This window comes from Camellia sinensis, chromosome 5, assembly GCF_055761805.1.
Source record: "Camellia sinensis isolate YWXY chromosome 5, ASM5576180v1, whole genome shotgun sequence".
NCBI lineage: Eukaryota > Viridiplantae > Streptophyta > Magnoliopsida > Ericales > Theaceae > Camellia > Camellia sinensis.
In genome coordinates this window covers 181,459,818-181,481,183 of record NC_138965.1, presented here as the reverse complement: position 1 = coordinate 181,481,183, position 21,366 = coordinate 181,459,818, and the positions used below count along the sequence as shown (strand labels likewise).

The 21,366-nt window shown below is 36.2% G+C and overlaps 1 protein-coding gene across 1 annotated transcript; it reads left to right on the top strand.

The window, feature by feature from the left end:
* Window positions 1–1,081: 1,081 nt before the first annotated feature.
* On the top strand, window positions 1,082–8,091 carry LOC114294083 (microtubule-associated protein 70-2). The gene is made up of 11 exons (XM_028238194.2): window positions 1,082–1,837; window positions 1,915–2,000; window positions 3,253–3,318; window positions 3,405–3,575; window positions 3,683–3,853; window positions 3,976–4,131; window positions 4,246–4,392; window positions 5,508–5,579; window positions 5,672–6,202; window positions 6,284–6,471; window positions 7,520–8,091. The coding sequence occupies exons 1-11, from the start codon at window positions 1,594–1,596 to the stop codon at window positions 7,557–7,559; spliced, it is 1,872 nt and encodes a 623-aa protein (XP_028093995.1). The 5' UTR covers window positions 1,082–1,593; the 3' UTR covers window positions 7,560–8,091.
* The last annotated feature ends 13,275 nt before the right edge of the window (window positions 8,092–21,366 follow it).

Here is a 21,366-nt window from a genome sequence, read left to right as displayed (position 1 = left end):
CAAGAAGTTCTCGCTCGAGCCGAAAACTCAAAAGTGCGCTCGAGTGAAAGAATGCTCGCTCGAGCTAACAACTCAAACCCTCAGGTCTGCAACCAGAAGCACGCTCGAGCGATAGACTCCTCGCTCGAGCGAAGAACAAGCCAGACCGCTCGAGCGAAAAAAACTCGCTCGAGCCAAGAAATGCAACTCTCAAGTCCAGAACCAGACGCAATCGCTCGCTCGAGCGAAGCCACTCTGGCTCAATCCACCAGACACGAACTCAACTCTCGCTCGAGCGACCAACTCCTCGCTCGAGCGAAGGTCCAAAAATCTGGGCAGCAGCACTAGGCTCCCAAACACAACCAACCTGTAACAAACCTGCCCAACACATCCTATAACTCAATATACAAAGTAAAAATGATGCAAACAAGATAATAAACAACTACCAACATCCACGGACACATATCTGGATCACTGTACAACAAGGGTAAACCCGGGATCGCTATATATTTGGACAGATTTTTTTTGCCTATAAATACCAGTTTAATTCCATCATTTTGTGATCTGAGATCAGTTTGAAAATCATCAAAAAAAAAAAACTATTCTCTTCATTTTTCTTGCTCTGTTTTCAAAAATTCTTCATATTAATTTTTTAGGAAAATTAAAGAGAGTATAGAACACAAGGTTCTAGTTCGCTGGACAAATTTGTTTGGAGTGCTACTACAAATTTGTGGAGATCATTGTATCCTACGAGATAGACGCCACTTGACCGCAAGCACCGTAACGGGGCGAATCTGTTTTAAGGACAGTGTGTCACACACTCGACTTGATCTTTTTATTATTCATTCGGTTCGATAAAATAATTTTAATATATTATTTTTTTTATTTGATTTAATTTCAATTTATTTATTATACACATAAGATTATTTCAACACAAAGTTATTTCAAATTTGACATAAAAGGACACGAAACATTGTAGATTCGAAACATTTGTCACGGTGCGCAATGTACACATAAAGCTCTGCTTTCGTACGCAATATGCGCAGTACGCACCCCCAAAGCCTTTCCTTCTCAAAGCCCCAACGCGCACTACGCACCCCGTACACTATAATAAAAGTCCCAGGTTTACACTCGCTCGCAGTACTGTCTGCTTACCAGCAAAGCGTCTATGCTAACAGACTACTACTACAATTATTAATTAATTTCATTTTTATTTATTTATTTATTTTATTTTTCTTAAATTCATAATCAAAACCCACACTACCATTATTAATTAATTTCATTTTTATTTATTTATTTATTCTTAAATTCATAATCAAAACCCACATTTCCAGAGAGAGAAAAAATCACAATCTTAATGCAGATTTGAAAGTAGTCCAGACAGAGAGAGAAAAAGAAAACACATTCTCCAACCGACTAGCATTGCCCTTCGAAGTGAAGACAGAGATAGCTAAACATTTTCACATCTTCTCTCTCTCTCTCTCTCTAAAGCCCTGTGTTTCTCTCACTATATATACTTACATATCTATATATATATAGAAACGTACATATCGGAGATTCGATACCCTAGAGGTTTAGGTTAGGTATTTGATGTGAGATAGTGGTAGATCCGAGATGGCGGAGGTTTCCGGCGACGGAGGAGGTGTGTCACCGGTGGCGCCGGAACTGAGTTACGGCGAGAACGGCGGCAATGCGGCGGCGGCGGCGACGCCGTTGACGGTGTCGGGATCGTTTAAGAGTTCGAGGAGGCGAGCTCCGCAGAGGCCACCGAGTTTGGACGCGGATGAGTTCTTGAATTTGCTGCACGGGTCGGATCCGGTGAAGGTGGAGCTCAATCGGCTGGAGAATGAAGTCAGGGGTGAGGAACAAGAGTTGATCTGGTGGTTTGCGATGTGGATTTTTTGGTTGTTGATTTTTTTTTGGTTTTTTGTGCAGATAAGGATCGAGAATTGGGAGAAGCGCATGCGGAGATCAAGGCATTGAGGTTGTCCGAACGACTTAGAGAGAAGGCAGTTGAAGAGGTTTGTATTTTCTTCTCTCCATATCGATCAATGGCTTATCATTTCAATTTTGTATATCCAATTCCCCCCAGATTGTTTAAATGGTGGGTTTTTACAGAATTGGGTAACTCCATATATCTTACAAGTTGTCAGATTTGTGTTTTCTCTAAAAATTTCAAGTTTGTGAACAGTGAATTAGCTTATGGGTTTCTCTAATTGGAGCTGTCAGTGTCTATTTTATCTGATATTTTCTCTTATACTTCAATTTTTGATGTCTTGTTCATCATCATTGCATCTGATTCAAGTGTCAGATTTGTTTTGTTGATCATTTTAATCCATATTTACTCTCCCAGCTGATATTAGTGATAATTGGACTTATTGATAATTGTTTGCCAGATGTGATTTTCAAAGCAATAACATACTTGAACTTATCTATATCTAGGTGGAAAATCAAGCATGCTTATGGTTGTTAATGTAATGTCATAAGGGGCTGGGTTCGCGAGTATGAAGAGGGGTTTTAACATGCAACTTGCAAGGCCATATTTACTGAGGAATGAGTTATGTTTCTTGCAAATAGTATATTTAAATTTAGGTAGGATGGCTTTTTTTTTTGTTTTGTTTTGTTTTATATAAGTAAAAACTTGTAGCATAAATGGGGGTGCCAGGGGGGGGACCCTAGTACATCAAGGATATGCTATGCCTTTTAGGTCAATTCTTATGTGCATTGCCTAAGTTTTTTGGACTAAATGTCTAGGACTCTATGTAAAAGTATGCTTTTCTGTATTTAAAGAAATAAAAAATAGTATTAGCGTAGGATGATAAATGTCCATGAAATCTTTTTGGTTGTAGGGATTCTGAAATTAATTATGCTAATGTTGGTGTATATTCCAAATTGAATGATTTGGGCCATTTTGTTAGTTGTTTAAAATTTCCTCTTTTGGTACAATTTCCTGATATGTATATGTATTGACATCTTATTGGTAACTCTTTTGCTTGCCAATGTTTTGAATTACGAGGTTTTGATATTCTACAAGCACCTTTTGAGTAGATATTGCAACGCGGTTGAAAGTCTTTTGTGTGTATATGATTTTTTCTTAACACTCATCTTAGTTATTGCCGAAATGTGTGACTGTTTTATTTGATCTGGGTAATTGTTAATTGCAGAGCCTTTTCTTTTCTGTATTTTTGTTATTCTTTGAACTGTATTTTTGGCATTATGTTATGTGATTAGAACAAAACCTGACGTTATTTTCCCTGCTTTTTCACAACATAGCTCACTGAAGAATTGGCAAGGGTGGAGGAGAAGCTCAAGTTAACAGAATCTCTTCTAGAAAGCAAAGTATTGTGTGAAACTCTTCCCAGTTTTAATACATTTTTTCCCTTTAGTCTAACTGCTTTATTTAATGAGACATTTTCTTCTTGCAGAATCTTGAGATAAAGAAAATCAATGATGAGAAAAAGGCTTCTATGGCAGCTCAATTTGCGGCTGAAGCCACTCTTCGGAGGGTTCATGCTGCTCAAAAAGATGATGATATGCCTCCAATTGAAGCCATCCTTGCACCGCTGGAGGCTGAACTCAAGCTTGCTCGACAGGAGGTATTTCGTGTTTTTTATCTTTAATATTTGAGGTGTTCCATCACAGAAACCTAAAATTATTGATAGATATATTTTTCATTGATTGGATGCGAATTTTTTCCTTTTAGATCGCAAAGCTGCAGGATGACAACAAGGCATTGGATCGCCTCACCAAATCTAAAGAAGCTGCTTTACTTGAAGCTGAGCGTACTGTTCAGGTTGCCTTGGCAAAGGCTTCCATGGTGGATGATCTTCAGAATAAGAACCAAGAGTTGATGAAGCAGATAGAAATTTGTCAGGTATGGTGGTTAGTTACCTGTGCATGGTTTCTTTGTAAGATCATCACAGCTTTGGGCATATAGATTATTGATTAGTGTGTTTTATCAGCATGGATATGTTGTCTAATGCGTTTGTGTATCAGGAAGAAAATAAAATTTTGGATAAAATGCACCGACAAAAGGTTGCTGAGGTTGAGAAACTTACCCAAACTGTACGTGAGCTCGAAGAGGCTGTCCTTGCTGGGGGCGCAGCTGCAAATGCTGTGAGGGATTACCAGCGCAAAGTTCAAGAGATGAATGTAATGTGAAATATATATTAAAAGCTTGGAATTCAATTCAGTACTTGGCGGTAAACATTCTTCCAGTGGAGATGGTGTGAATGATGCCTATGTATTTGGTTATGTATTATGCAGGAGGAGAGAAAAACTCTTGACAGGGAGCTGGCACGTGCAAAAGTGACAGCAAACAGGGTGGCGACAGTGGTAGCTAATGAATGGAAAGATGCTAATGACAAAGTGATGCCGGTAAAGCAATGGCTTGAGGAAAGAAGGGTTTTGCAGGTATTTGCTGGTTTCTAATCAATTGTTATTTAGAACATCTAAGTTCAGATTTGTTGTTTCTGCATGTGATAAAACCTCTGTTATCAGAATCTTACGATTCGCGATTCGATTCACGATTCGATACGCAATTTTTGCAAAATCGATACGAATCTATGAGTGAATCTATTTTGGAAGTGAATATCTAGTGAATCGCACGATTCACAATCGATTCACGATTCGATTCACTTTTTACGATTCATGTAATTTTTGAATTATTGTGTTCGACATATTTTTGACTCATTTTTTTCATCTTTTTAGTGAAAATGACATAATACAACTTCTAATAGCATTTAATACCAAAATAACCAACATATATATATGATTTGTTATTATTTTAGTGATCATGGAGTTTTTTATAGAATCCAATCAGATTCAGTCGGACCTAACATATTTTTAACCTTTCTTCTCATTTTTTTCCCCTTAAAAAAAGTGTAATATATCTTCTAAACATGTTTAAGATTAAAGTTACACTATGAATTATTTATTACTATTTTATTAAATTGAATATTACATGTGTGAGGTCAGTTATACCTTTTAAAATGTTTTAGGCTTTAAAATAAAATATCCTAAATAATTCTTTGTTATTATTTTCTCACTCTTGCTTAGAAAACTATATATGCTTATTGTCCAAATATTAATATCGTTGTTAACTATTGTTACTTTAGAAATTAATAGTTTGTCTATTTGGTTATTATCTTTATTAAGAATGGTTGATAAAAAATATCTAAAAAAAGAAGAGGATAAGATGGTGATTTTACATAGGAGCTTTTGTCAACTTCTTACCTATTAAATTATGTGATTATCATTCAAAATAACATTTTTGTTGATTTAGGTCTAAATATTTTATATTCATAAGATATATTTAACATCTAAATGTGTAGATATATGTTTTTAAGTAATTTAGAAAAAGTGACCAAATCTTTACGATTCACGATTCGATTCGATTCGCGATTCGGGTACGAGGCCATTTCGATTCACGATACGAATCCCGATTTGACAACTATGGATAAAACACATAAATTTGGCTTCTCTGGTTTTAATAGTGAATAATTTATAACCAAAATGTACTTGTGCAGGGGGAGATGCAGCAACTCCGGGACAAGCTCACTATAACTGAAAGAGCTGCAAAATCTGAAGCTCAGTTGAAAGTAATAATCTGGTTTACCATGTTGTAGTTGCCACCTGTTTAACATATTTTGTAGCCTGGTTTTAAAATTGACATTTCTCTTGCATGGTCTAGGAAAAGTACCAACTGCGACTCAAAGTACTAGAAGAGAGCTTGAGATCGTCAAGCAGTAGCAGTCGCAGCACCCCGGAGGGAAGAAGTATGAGCAATGGCCCTTCTCGTCGTCAATCTCTGGGTGGAGCTGATAACATATCCAAATTGACCTCCAATGGATTTTTACCTAAGAGATCTCCATCCTTTCAGTTGAGATCTTCTGGCACCAGTTCAGTATTAAAGCATGCAAAAGGGACATCAAAGTCATTTGATGGTGGCACACGGTCATTAGATAGGGGTAAAATTCTTTTAAACGGACCAGGTCCAAATTTTAATCTTAGCCAGTCTTGTGAGGGAAGGAAGGAAACTGAAGCCAATAGTAATACTTGGAAAGAAAATCCAGAAGAGAAAATAAATGACTTCCCTGCAGTGGATACAGAAGATACTGTTCCAGCGGTGGTATATGATTTTCTACAAAAAGAAGTGATTGCTTTGAGGAGAGCTGGTCACGAAAAAGATCAAAGCCTCAAAGACAAGGATGATGCGATTGAGGTTGATTTCATGTCCTATTGAATTTATGATTCTCCTTTGTATAGTTTTGGTTAAAATTGGCTTTTGATTTTTGTTTTTCAGATGTTGGCAAAGAAGGTTGATACTTTAACTAAGGCGATGGAGGTTGAGGCCAAGAAGATGAGAAGGGAAGTAGCTGCCATGGAGAAGGAGGTAGCTGCCATGCGTGTGGACAAAGAGCATGAAAATAGGGTTAAACGGTTTGGGAATTCCAAGGGTCCGGTGAACAGTTCTCAGCTCCTTCCTGGAAGGTGTGTCTTCTTCCCATACCGTGCATACACGGACACTAAGAGTAAAATATAGCACAATTCTTTGCAGTTACATGGTGTCTCTGATTGATCTTTGAGGATAGTAGCTTTCTAATAATTTCATATTGTTCTTCCTGCTTTTGCTTTCATTATTATTTCTTGTAACGCGTTGATTGAAGAAAAAATCTTCTAATATTTTGAATGATGTCGTATGTATATAGTTGTAGGACATTTTTCTAGTATGCATATTTTATTCTCTAAGGTGCATCCCAGCCACGTGTCTAATTTTCAGTTCATTGTCAAATATGTTCTGTCTTCTTTTGATCGAAGGGAAAAAAAGGAAGTTTTATTTATTTATATTTTTTATGATAAGTTTCTCATGTTAAGTTTTTGCCTCTAATGTGTAGTGGAAAAAAATAAATATCAATAAATTCCTGAATGAGGCAAGCCTTAGTAACCTAATTTGTGGAAGAGGGTGGGCGGCTGAACTGTCCGTAGATTAGCGAATTTGTGATAAATTTGGGTCAAATCTGCATCATAATGTGGTCAAATCGGCAAATTGGATATGAATTTAAATTGAGCCAATAGTTTCTTTGGATGATTCACCCTTCAAATCTCCTATCAGAAAAAGGGTTGGTAGGATTTGAACACGCGACCAAAAGGATGCTGAGTGTTGTTCATTGGCCACCGGACCACAACGTTTGTTTTAAATATATGACATATTTTATTTATTGAATCATTGTAGTGTATTTACAATAAGAAACATGGTTTTTTTTTAACAAGGAAATCAATGCATATAAAATAAAAACAATTTAAAAAATAAATCTTTATTGCATTATATATATACATGGTGTGATTGCTCTCTTCCTTTCAAAGAATTTGGGACTATTTTAAGGTTCAAGTACTGAATGATGTTTCTGTATGATGGGATATTATTTCTTTTTTCTTTAAGTGAAGGTTGTTCGGGCACTGCTAAAATTTGGGACTGCTTGTTCTATTATTGTTATCTTCTCAAAACTTATTAAATATGACATGTCATTCTTTTGTGCAGAAATATAACACGAGGTGGGTTAACGCGTAGCACCCAATAACGAGAAGCCCCAGTTGCAGCAGTGAGGAGTAATTCTGGATGGGCCTTTAATTGGGTCTTTCTCTCCCCCCCCCCCCCCCCTTCCCCTTTTATTCTTGTTTTCACCTGTTTTACAGCTTTTGTGGTTGATTATATAATATTGTAACCAGCACGCCAATGTGGTTCCACATTCACTGAGTTTGGCAAGAAATTGAAAATCAAAATGGGAAGAGAACAGGTGGAAGATGTTGGTATGCTTCTGACTTAGACTTGTTATCATCGTTCTGCTTAGAAATCAAGGGAGGGTATCGAAGTTGAGCTAACCTTTTGGCAGATTTATATTTTGAGTGGGCAGTAATTTCGTGTGGGTGTATAGGTAGAGCTTATTATTGGTGGTGTCGGCCTCTTGTTCTATGTATTTGTAATCTGCAGCAGCAGCAGCTAGTGTGAGCGTCATTGTCATTGGTTCAGGTTTGTCAATATTCTTGTAATCATCAGATAAAGCTCAGAGTTTCCATGATTATTATGTTCTTTATTCATCTATAGTTTATTCATATCTCTCTACACATGAATTCTTGTGGGTTAGTAGGAAAATATGCATTTTATGACTTATTCACTATCTCATTTTCTGGCTGTGTACTGGTTAAAAATGAAAATTAATTGTTGCTTTGGCTAGTTGGAAGACATGAAATTATCAGTGAGTAGGCTCTTTTAGGTAATCAGGTGCATTCGGGGAAGGAAAAAAAATACAGAAAAATTAAATGGATGATAGTAGAAGTTGCATTATGTTATGTGGACTGCTGAAATCAAAGTGCGCACATTTTGGTTGTGTTTTCGTCGTGTATTAAATGTGTCATTTTATTGTCTTTAAATGGTTATGTACTTGTGCTTGCGATTACTATTGATAATGGGTGCAAGGGTGGTTTCATCAAACTATTGAGTTGATTGAGCTATGTTAGAGCATCTTCAATCATTATTGCTATAATGCTATTGTCATTGTTATAATTTGGCAATGAGTAGTGTTATTTTGTCAAATTATTGCTTAGTGTTCTAATAGTCATTTGTTATTTTGGTAAATTTCAATCAATTTTTCCTCCAAATTTGTAGGTGTTGTTTGAATATAGATTTTTTTGTGATTTTATTTTTGTTTATTTTTTCGTCTTTTGTGACTTTTTTTTTTTCTTGTTTGTTAAAAAAATTATATATTTATATTATTCTCAACTGGATAAATATAAAAAAATTTAAAAAATGAAAAATTGGAAAAAAGAAAAATTTGTTTGATTAATTCACTCCATCAAAAACTATATAACTACATATTTAATAAATTTTTTTAATTACACAAAAAAAATAAACAATAACCAATTACTTATCAAAAAGAATAATTTAAGAGGTTTGTTGCGAAATCAAATTCAAAGAAGAAAAGAGAAGAGAAGAGAAGAAAAATTAAATCAAAATGTTTGTGTGAAATAAAAGTGACATGGAGTGTTTCAATTTATAGAAATAAAAAATATTACCGTTTGAGAAATAGTTGTTTGAAATAGCTATTGTAAAAAATAATTAATATTTAAAAAAAAAAAAAACCAAACAGAGCCCAACGACTCTCTTATACACTGGGCATCACTTTGTCTCCAAACATCTAGAATGATCCACTCTCTTCCTCTTCCTCTCATTCTGTCTTCTTCTCTTCACCACTCTCCTTTCTCCTCCATGATCGAAACCCCTCTTACTCTCTCACTCTGTTTCCTTCTTCGCAAACCATTCCTCCTTCTCTTCCATGATCGAAACCCCTCTGACTCTCTCACTCGATCTCCTTCTCAGTCTCTCACTCTGTCTCCCTCTCACTCTCTCAGTTTGTCTTCCTCCTCTCTCTGTTTTCACCCAGTCCCTTCTCTTCTTCCATGATCGAAACGTCTCTCTCTCTCTCTCTCTCTCTATACCTATGAAGCTCTGATCTGTCTCCCTTTTAATCTTCACCTCCGATCAGTGTACAATCTATCTGTGGTATGATCTGTCTGTATGCATACTCATATCCGATCTATCTGTAAAAATACTCGTATCCGATGTATACGATCTGTCTGTATACATACTCATATTCACCTCCGATCTGTCTGTGGTACGATCTCCATCTATATACATATTCATATATATATATATATATATATATGTTTTGATATGTCTCCCTTTCATTCTTCATGTGTTGATTTTTTTCTTTATTTGTCTGGTTGTTGATGTGGATCTGAGGTGATCGTGATTTTTGAAACTCAAAGTTGGCGATGGATTCAAACCGGATCTTCATCCAACTCAAATCTGGTATGTTTTTCTTCAAATTTTCTTAATTATTTTTTTTGATCAATTTTTGTTTATCCATCAATTTTTGATATCTGTCTTATTGAATTTTTTTTTTGTTCATCCATTAAATTTGGTATCTCCCTATATATATATATATATATATGTTTTGATATCTGTCTCCCTCTTAATCTTCATTCTGTAAATTTTTGGACTTTCGATCATTTTATTGTGATACTGGACTATCTGATTTCGTTTGGTTTATTGTGAATGCATACGATTTGGATTGACTGATTTGGTGATAATACATTAAAAAAAAAAAAAAAATTAAGAAACAGAATTTGAGTTTGTCAATTTCATTCTGAAATTTGTTTGATTCTGAAAATTGGATTTGATTCTGAAAAATGGGTTCCCTACTAGATTAATTCTGTTGTTTTCAACTGAATTTGGTGCAAAATTACTTTTAATTTTTACTGATCTAGCAAGCTTGGCATCTGCTATTTCACTTGCCAAATTTAAAAATACATATGACATCTATTATTTTTAGCAAATGAAATAGCAGATCATTGGAGACAACTTTCTATCATTTTTGTCATTTTTTAACTTTGACAAGTGAAATAGCAGTTTCATTCAAGATGTTGTTAGACCATCTCCAACGGTTCACCAAAATTGACATCAAATTTAAATTTTGATGAAAAAGTTACTGTTTGGTGCGCCAACGGTTGCACCAAATCGATATCAAACTGAGATTTCACCAAACAATTCATCAAACTAAGGACAACATACAGATTTCACCAAAACACTGTGTGTGACCGTTGGAGGGAGGAACCAGTCAACCAGCCGGTTGCCCGGCCAGTTGACCAATCGGTCGACCGGTGCACCATTTAAGCCATTGGTTCGTTTGAATCCTCAGCTGGTTGGTTTGAATTGCTGCCTTGCGTGACCATTGGAGAGCAACCGGTCAACCACCCGGTTGACCAACCGGTCGACCGGGTTGAGCAATTCGGCTACAGTGCACAACTAGCAATAACAGGTTTGAACTAGTTGGTTTCAACTTGTTTGAGCTGGTTTATTTGGACATAGGTTAATTTGTAGATTATGAATAATTTGAAGGGTGATATAAATTTAAATTCTCTATATATTTGACATACATATTTCACAACTAGCCGTTACAATAATGGGTTTATATGAGAACATAATCCATATGCCAGACATATATGTAATGGAGGGAAACAGAAATAGGAAAAAGAATTGGGAACAAAAATGGAGGGAAACAAAAAGAAAAAAAAAAAAAAAATTGGCTGACCGGTCGACCAACCGGTCGCCCCTTTCCCCAGTTCACAAAGATGGGTTCAAGCAGTTCAAAAGGGTAAAAAAAAAAAAATTTACACTTACCGGTTGACCCACCGATCGACCAACTAGTTGCCCCACATGATTTGATGTATTGTTAGAACTAGTAATATTAAATTTGGTGAAATGAATTATTTTTTATTTAAATTTGATAAAAAAAAATTCACTGTTAAAGATGCTCTTAGTTCAAGTTTGGGAAGACTAAAAAAGTACACTTTTTGTTTTTTTGGACTAAAAAATTGAGGTTGAAAATATGGATGTTTGGGTTAACTTTTTGACTTTTTATTGAAAAATGTGTAATAAAAAATTGTAAAAATTGATTTGTAGGGAAAAATTTGAATTGAGAGTTGTGCAGCCGTAATTGTTGACTTTTAATAAATAGTGTTAACTTTTTAACTTTTTGAGTAACTTTTTGATTTTTTTGACTTTTTTGAAAGCCCCCAAACTTGGCCTTAATCGTATTATACAGGTACTTTTAGCTATGGCCTGGCCTTTTGGAGAAGAGAATTATTGTTGGGTGTCAGATAGGGATAGAGGTGGTTGCTTTGGTCACGTGGCTGTACTTGCCTTTTTGGTGAGTTGGTTTTTTGAAGTAAGATATGATAGGGAATATAAAAAGGGCAAAAAGCTATAAGGAAAGAAAGAAAAAGAAAAAGAAAAAGAAAAAGGAGATAACAGATTGGTTAGGCAACTGCATGTGCTTGGAGAATTAGAGAATATTAAAAGAAAGAAGAATAAGAAGAAGAAGAGGTGGCAATAGCAAGGATCAGTTTTCTTTCTGTCACGTGAACCCGCCACCGAGCAAGGATTCTCTTTTTAATAAAAGATTTTTAATTCTTTTAATATTCTATTAATTTAATTTTTTATAAATATGATGTACATAAAATTTTTTAAAATATAAACGATTTGAATCATCAAAATTGAGTCTAAAAGTAAACCTAATAATCTATCAAATAAGAAATCAATGAGAAAATTTGAGGAGAGGATCTTTGCTCCCATCTACCCCCATCCCCCTTTGGATTGGATCCTTTACATGTAGTGGGCGTGGGCCTTTGATCAACCCACCCCACTCCCAATTTTATTATTTTATTATTTATTTATTATTAACACTCGAATTCTAGTGAATTTTTTTTTTATTAAAAATAAAAAACATATATATATATATATTTTTATTTTGTTTTGTTTTTGTTTTTGTTGGACAGAGAAGGTTGTTGTGGTGGTGGTGGTGGTGGTGGTGGTGAGGTTGGGTGTTTTTGTTCATGCTTGCATGCAATCTCAAGCCCTATCTAGCTGGTATTATCACATTAATTAGAAAGATTATGTAAGGTGTGTGTTTATCATATAGTATACAATCATTTCTCTATTATTTCTTTATTTCTTAGGACTATATAATTATTTAGACTCTTGCTATTAGTTAGGTAAACTACTAACATGAAATTCCCAGTAGACAACGTAATTTCTCCTTGTCTAGGGTTGGTCCATGCCAATGTGCCCACTAATTCTATTCGCACATTACTGAAAGTGTTAGTATGCCTGTGTTTGGCAAGTGGGTTTGCAGGTTTTTTTGGCTATTTTAGCCACAAAAAATAAAATAGGCTATTTTAGCCATAACAAACAAAACATCACATCCAATCCATAATCATTACATTCTTTTCTCACAAAAAAACTCAAAAAAGCCAAAAAAATTAAAAAGCCCTTCCCAAACCAAGCTTTTAAGCCCAGGCTAAAATAGCCAAAAAAATCAAAAAGTCAAAAAACCAACCCACTTCCCAAACGGAGGCTATATACTATTGATGTCGTTTAAATATGAATTTTTGAATAAAAGTCAAATGTTGGGACATAACATTCTGAACAAAAAATAATGATTCAGATGTCAACTATTTTACAGAATGTATGTATGAACAATTCATTTTTATTCAAAAGTAAGTCTGATTTTTTGACTTTTGTTCAGTTTATATCAAAATAATACAAATGATAAATAAAATCTTATCTACATTGTAGATGTTAATAAGTGTGATTGGATAGCCAAAATTTAAACAGTGACGGTAACTAATCAGTCATATTAAATTTGTAAAATTGGTGAGGACAAATTTTTTTCTCATAAGAAAAATGACATTATAACACACGCCTTGATCGTGTTACTACCAAGCCCATCATCAAAACAATATTGTTAAACTGTATATAGCATCATTGAAAAAGAAGAAAAAAAAAAAAAAAAAAATCATTGCACTAAGCCCTTCCTTTCTTAAGACAGAGCTTTCTACTATTTTCATTATGGAATTATGATGGAGTTATGGAGTTAAGAGAAGTTAGAAGCACAAAGATGAAGAGAATTTACATTGTTTATTATGTTGGTGTCAAAGCCAATTTATAGACTACATCTTACATATATAAACAAAAAAGTTATCAAGCCTAACCGTATGCTTTTTTTGATTTTCCAAAGGCTAGAAGGAAAAAAAGTGTAATATAATAAATACATTAGATACAAAAAGTCTAAACAACTATAATGATAAGGACTTTTTAGTTCATATCGTTTGACAAGCTTCTACAGTTTCTACAATTATATATACTTCTATAATTATACATTTGTCTACCCTCCCCGATTTTCAAAGAGATAGGCTGTTGTAGATAAGCTTTGTCTGAACTGATTTGTCGTGTAGCAACGGCTTAAAGGATTTGTCTGACCACTTTCCGCCTAATAATACAAGTTGCTCCACGTGTCCTGGATAAGGTTGGAGTCGATCAGGAGACAGCTACATGTGATAGTGAGGTCCACTATGCTTCCATCCTGTTGATGAGATTGTGATATTCTTCATTAATCTCTGATGGATGGGAATCAGGATCCTGGCTGTGTTGCTTATTCCGAAAATGTTCTACATCATCCGCGGGCCTGGCTAGTTCCAATAAAATATCTAAATTATTTCTCTTTTTGAGATTAAATAACATGTCAAGAGCATCATTAATTTGTGTAGGAAACCTTTGATATGTTATAGGAAAATGGGTTATAAATAGTATTCTACCATCTGTGACAATGAATGACAATTTTGCTGAGGCATGGATATTGGATGCTGCTTGTGAAAAAGATATTAGACTGTCTATCCAATATTCTATCAAAGAAAGTTTTTGGATATTTTTCCAATCGCTCTCTCCGGCGATCTTTGTCTAAATAATCATCTTCAAATTCAAAATCTTCAGTTTCTTTAAGATACCAAATCTGGTATGGTTGGAAAAAAATGTTCTTATTCCCATCAACCAACGCTGCTGGAGATCCAAAAAGTAAAATATTTGCTCCATCGGAAGCCTTTTACTACCCATGAGAGCATTGCTTTGATGATCATTGGGTATTCTATCCATTGGATTGGATCTAAAATTTGAAAAATAACTTGATTAGTTATTCCTCAATCTATATCTTCAAAATACCACATGTCATGATTTGCCATGATGGTTATTTTGAGAATTTCATCTTTAAAATTTAATTTATCATAAGACCATTCTAAGATTTGTCTAGCCTTATCACGATGGTCCTCAACTCGATTTTTGATTACCAGAAAAATTTCTTTTGAGAGTAAAGTTCTCGTATTTTTAAAAAGACAAATTCTTCTTATTTGTTCAAAAACTGGATCATAAAACTCATCTAATAAGGGGTCTGATAGCTGAAGAAAATTGTTTATTTTTCAAAATTAAAATCTCCATTCCAATTCATTTGTTTAAGGATATTGAAACAAAGATTTTGCAAATCTTTTAATTTAGCTGTTTGTTCAGCTAATTTGTTGGCCAGAACTCCCATGTGTTTTCGAAATTTTACTTTATTGTCTACAATGTGAGTTTTCCAAACTCCATTGAGTGTTGTATAAATTTCTCTCGTTATACCAGGGTTGAAAAAATCTTTTATTTCAGATTCATCTGGTTTAGATGTCTGAATATTAGTTGGAACTGGATTAGCTCTTATTTAACAAAAATTCTTTTGATAAACAAGTATAGCTGATACATTGTAAAAAGTTTTTTTAGTTTTGGTTATACTATCATATGCTTTATAGCTTGCTCTTGGAAACCCCCAAACTTGCGTATTGCAATCATTCCATTCTGTTTAAATTTCATGTTGTCTTCCTGCAAACACAACATAAACTTTTTCTTGTTTGGGAATTGTTTTTTTAGCAATTGTCACCCATTCTCCTTGAGCGGGTTGTTTACCCTTATCCATTATTTCCTCTTGGTTTAGAAGTCTTCTGCAAAAATTAAAATTACTTGTTTAGTAATTTAATTTTTTTTCAAACAATTCCTACTAAGAAAATCTGTAAGAAAATTGTTAGTACCTTTAAGATGTTCTACCTCAAAAGTATATTCAGAAATTTTATTATACCAGGCTAATCTTCTTCCTTGCTCAATAAGTTTTTTATTGATAAAAAAATCTCTTACTGTCTTATTATTAGTGCGTACAATAAAATCTTCTGGGGCTAAATAAATATGAAAAACTTTTATAACCAATTTTATTGCAAGTAATTCTTTTTCAAAAATAATATATTTATGTTCATTTGGTTTAAATGTTCTAGAATTATATCCACAAATTAATTCTTTTTTTTATAATTTTATGGGTATTAAATTTTTTCTTGGTCTAATCCTATTTTTTGATAAAGGTATCTCTTTAGCATGCCATAAATTACTTGGTATTGCTTTAAGAACACATTCTCAGCATGCTTCTGAGGCATCTGTTTCTAAAATTAATTTATCACATGTTTTAGGAAGATAAACATCTGGTAAAGTTTTAACATTTTCTTTAATTTGTTTAATTAAAGCAACATTTTCTACGGTCCATTCAAAAATAACATTTTTCCTTCGTTTGGTTAACCAAGGAATTTCTATTTTTAAAAGGTTTTTGGTACAATTTCATCCATAATTTAAAATGCCTAATAAACTCTGTAATTGTGTTATATTTTCAAGAGTATTAGGAAAATCTCGTACTTTGGACAAAATATGTTCTTGTAATTTTAAACCTTTCTGGTCTAAAATTATTTCAAAAATTCAATTGATTTTTTTTCTAATTCAATCTTTTTTGGAGACAAAATAATTCCATATTTTTGAAATTTTTCACAAAATAATTTTAAATGTTTCTTATGCTCCTCCTTGGTTTTAAAGAAGATAAGTATATCATTAATATAAACTACACAATAATCTTTAAGATCCTTAAAAATTGTATCCATCCACCGTTGAAATACTTGTGGTGCTATATTTAACCCAAAAGGCATAACATTCCAGTGGTAATGTCCTCTAGGTGTACTGAAAGCTGTCAATTTTTTTGACTCTTAAGTCAATTGAATTTGCCAAAATCCACTTTTACAATCGAATTTGCTAAAGATTTTTGATCATTTGGTTAAGTTAATCAAAACATCTTTTCTTGGAATAAAATATCCATCAAATTCTAAATTTTCATTTAGTCATTTATAGTTGACTACCATTCAGGCTTTTCCTCTTTTAATTTCAGCATGGTTTCTTACCATAAAAGCTGGACTAGAGTGAGGGCTTTTAGTTTCTTCGATTAACTTTTTGTCTAAAAGTTCTTGGAGTTGAATATCAAATTCATCTATATATTGTCTAGTATAGATCATTGGTCTTACTTTAATGATAACATTATGGTTTTTTAATTTCAAACTACAATAACGTGGACTACGTTGCCGTAGTTTTAATGGATGTTCACTAAAATTTTCTTCTAAAATTTTATAAATCTAATGTGATTCATCAATGGTTTTGATAATGGGGGTTAAATCACCACGCGGCACGGGCGCAAACTCTTTATCACAAATATATTTATGTTGTTCTAACAAGGGAATATGAATTAAGACATTGTTTATGCTTAATGAAATGACTTTTTTCCTGTATTTGTATTGAAAGGTATTTATATATAAAATTGTTTCCAAATAGGAAATCTCCATGCATTACGGAAAACATAAAATTTTTGGTATAATGAACTTGCTATCATTTAACCAAATAACTATATTTTTAGCCTTGAATTGTATGGAAATATGGTTGTCATCAATTCCAGTAACCAAAATTGGATGTTTCATTAATGTCCATTTTTCTTTTGGTATGGCATTCCATTTACATGAGCTAACTGTAGCTCTTGTATCTATGAGAACACTGAGGCTATAGATTTATAACCTGCAAAATTAAATGTTCCCAATACATATGTGTATCTTCTTTTTCTTTGGCTAGGAGAAAAAATAATATCATCTTTTTTTGTTTGAAAATGATACATATATGCAGACTTAATATGGTCAAGTTGTCTTCTTGTTCTTGGGAAAATAGGAATTTGAACATTGTTTGAAGTAATAGATCCTTGATTAGAATTATTACTTGATTCTCCAATGCTTAGTTTTGAAAATGATTTGTTAGGAAAATCTTTTTCAAATACAGAAGTTGGTCTTTTAATTTTTGGAACTATATTTTCAATATATAAATTTTTTCCTGATACTTGCATTTGTAATTGTGCAGGATTTTTTTATTTTAGAAGATTCTCCTTGTCCCACTAGGTCATGGATTAACCATTGTCGAGGGACTTCTAAATCGCTCCAATTCATTAGATGAGGTTGTGTTACCGTGCCAAATGGTCTTGGTTCAAAAATTTTGATGATTTTATTATCGTTTGACCTTGTTTTTATTTCAGAAAATTTGGTTAATTCGTGAATTGTTTTCCAACGAATAGCCAAATCATGGAAATTTGATTTCATTCATAATCCTTGTGTTTTAATTCTTATTTTAACTATTGAGAGGGTAATTTTTGGGAAGAATTGGGCCGAGCTGCGTGATTGGGCTTTAAGGCCCAAAGTGTGAAGGACTCAGTAAAAGGCCGCAATGATATTCCGGTCCAGAAGAAGCATAGTTACTCCGGCCCAGGAAAGGTATGGTTACTCCGGTTTAGGAGAGGTGTAATTGCTTCGGCCCTAGATGGTATAAAGCTACTCCGGTCTGGAGGTAACTTGATGTTAGTCCGGTCTCGGGGTTAATCCGGTCGCGGTGTATTGCGGTTAGGTCGGCCAGAGCTTGCTACTCAGAAGCTTGGTCTAAACGCATCATGGTTGAACGGGGGAAAGCCGAGATAAGGAGTTGGAGGAGAAAACCGAGCTAAGGATAGTTCGGTCTTCTCTGTGGCTCAGCATAGCCAGTGTTACTTCGGTCAAATGGTGATTCGGCCATGGAGAAAACCATCCCACTTGGTTTAAGCAGTGGGGGAGGGTGTAAAAGGATAAGCATTATCCTTAGGAGTATGAATCCTAGGAGGACTTTGCATGGAGAAATACAAGTCCTACTAGGATTGTGCCACGAGAAACTTATAAAAGCTCACAAACATCACCTTGGAGGAGGTAATTGAACACAATTCTTTCTGAGAACATAGAGCTTTGTCTATTTGTCAAGTTTTTTGACTTAGGCATCGGAGAGGTTTCCGGCACACACCCGCCGGCTAGCTCACGTTTGTGTTTTCAAGTGATAACGTGACGTCGTAAGAGGAGCGTGGACTTGGTCAACAGGATTATACGAGGAGAATTATTTCCTCCCCGTACAATTGGCGCCGTCTGTGGGAAGAACAGACAAGAACAAAAACCTCTTGACTAAGCTTCTCCTTTTTCTCAAATCAATGGCACACATTGAAGAACTACCACAGTCCGCCGTCGACGGGCTAACTCCAGACGGGGGCGCAAGGCGAGAAGGATTACCCTCTGTCCCTCCTATGGCAGATCTGGAGCCCCAACAACATAATTCCAGGAGGAGTGGCAGGGGAAGGCGGAATAGCAGCCCTCGTCACTCTCAAAGTCCTGACAGGCAAAGGAGGAGGATTGATCCTCAAGCCCTGGAAGATCGCGTGAAGGAGCAAGATGAACTAATTCAGAAGATGGCGGCGGACATGGAAGCATTAAAACGCCAGATGAAGACTAAAGATGTGGCGACAGGAGAGGGGCGCAAGCACAAGACGCCCCCTTACCACTCAGAGAATCGTAGTAGGAATACTACACCCTCCCAAGGAGAGAGCAGAAGCCTCAGGACAGGCGACACTCATTCCTTATCTTCCAGAACTCGTCACTCCAGGTCTGAGAGGACGAGATCCGAAAGATCATACACTGAAGGAAGCACGTATTGGCCCTCGCACTCACACCAAACCAGATCTAGGCAAACAGAGCTGCCCAGGTCATCCGACTTACGAACCGTGCTTGAAGAAAAAGCACGATGCAAGGAGGATGCCAGGGCAAGGGATCCACACCGAGTCTCGGCTTTACAACGGTTGGCTCCTCGGACGCATGGAAGCGTCGAGGTTGGAATGCCAATACCGCAACCGGCCTACGAACCAACGGACAAAGCATTGGCAAGACTACAGACTTCGCCGTTTGTTCCAGCGATCGAAAACGCGCCCCTACCATCAGGCTTCCTTCAGCCGAAATTCACTACCTATGAAGGGAAGACGGACCCGTATTCGCACCTGAGCCACTTTCGCCAAGTCATGGCTGTGTACAGGCGAAACGAGGCCTTAATGTGCATACTCTTCCCGTCAAGTCTTGGCGACCTAGGCTTGACTTGGTTCGAAAAGCTCCCAGAGGGCAGCATAGCCTCCTGGGCCCAATTGGCAGAAGCGTTCGTAACGAGGTTTCGAACAAACACTAAAACGCCGGTGGAGATAGACCAGTTACTCTCCATCGACATGGGTGAAAAAGAGACCCTCAGATCTTACAACAGTCGCTACTGGGAGATATTCAACCAGATTGGGGACTGCCCCACCAATCTAGCCATTGCGCAATATAAAAGAGGCCTACCAGTAGGGAACAGACTAAGGGATTCACAAAAGATGGTTGAGAATCCGCACTGCCATAACAACGGTGTTCAAAAAACCAAAATATCGGATTCTGAGCGAAATAAAAGACGAGCCTTTTGTCAAGTGGCCGGCCAAGCTAGGGGAAGGTCAGAAAAATTACGACGACAGATCACGGTGCACCTTCCACAAAGAAAAGGGGCACCGAACTGAGAATTGCACGCCACTGAGACAGCACTTGGAAGAATTGGTGGTAGCAGGCCACTTGGACAAATACATTGAAGGAGGGACGCAACCGGCCCCCCAAGATCATAATAACCATCCCAACAGAATGCCAATCGACGCCCCACCACAAGGCATCATCAATGTAATACATGGAGTCTTTGAACCTGAGCGTGTATGCCAGCTCAGGGGATCAATCAAGAAGGCTGAGCACTTTAGGGAAGTGTTAAGTACCCAACCTGCCACCAAGAAAGGGAGGACGGAGGCAACAAACGTCATGTCTTTTTCGGATAAAGATCTGGATCGAATATACTGTCCTCACAATGATGCTCTGGTTGTCACTCTCCGAGTCAAAGATTTTGACGTCAAGCGGATTCTGATTGACCAGGGTAGTTCATGTGAGATCATGTACTACGACACATTCAAGCAACTGAAGCTGCAAGACAAAGACTTGGCGCCTGCAGTTTCTCCCTTGATTGGATTCAACTCCATGCCAGAGTGGCCTGTCGGCAAAATAATCCTTCCAGTCAGAGCAGGGAGTGTAACAAAACAAGTGGAGTTCTGGGTATTGAAGGTCCCCTCCACATACAACATTATTTTGGGCAGAACATGGCTACATGCCATGCGTTCGGTAGCGTCATCATACCATCAGGTAATGCGGTTCCCCAACGACATCGGCATAATCGAAGAGGTCTATGGTGATCAGATCATGTCAAAACAATGCTTCGCCACAGCGAATGGAAGCCGAGCTGCCAAAGGATACGTTCATTCGGTAGAAGAACCAGAAAGTAATGAACTATTCGCGGACGTCGGCAAAGAGGCTGATCAGAAAGCGGTGGAGGACTTGGTGGAGGTAAAAATAGATGAGAAGAACCCGGATAAGTTCTTCTTGCTTGGCTCATCGTTGTCCAGCACTGAGAGATTAGAGGTCCTGGAATTCTTGACCTCTAATATCGAAGTGTTTGCCTGGACACCCTACGACATGCCAGGTATTGATCCAAACTTCATCAGTCACCAACTCAATGTCCACCCATCCGCCAGACCAGTCATCCAACGCACACGCAGATTGGCACTCCACCACGCCGAAATAGTGGCAGAAGAGGTAGGCAACCTGCTGGAGGCAGGAGCAATAAGAGAAGTGCACTACCCAAGATGGATCTCCAACACAGTCGTAGTGCTA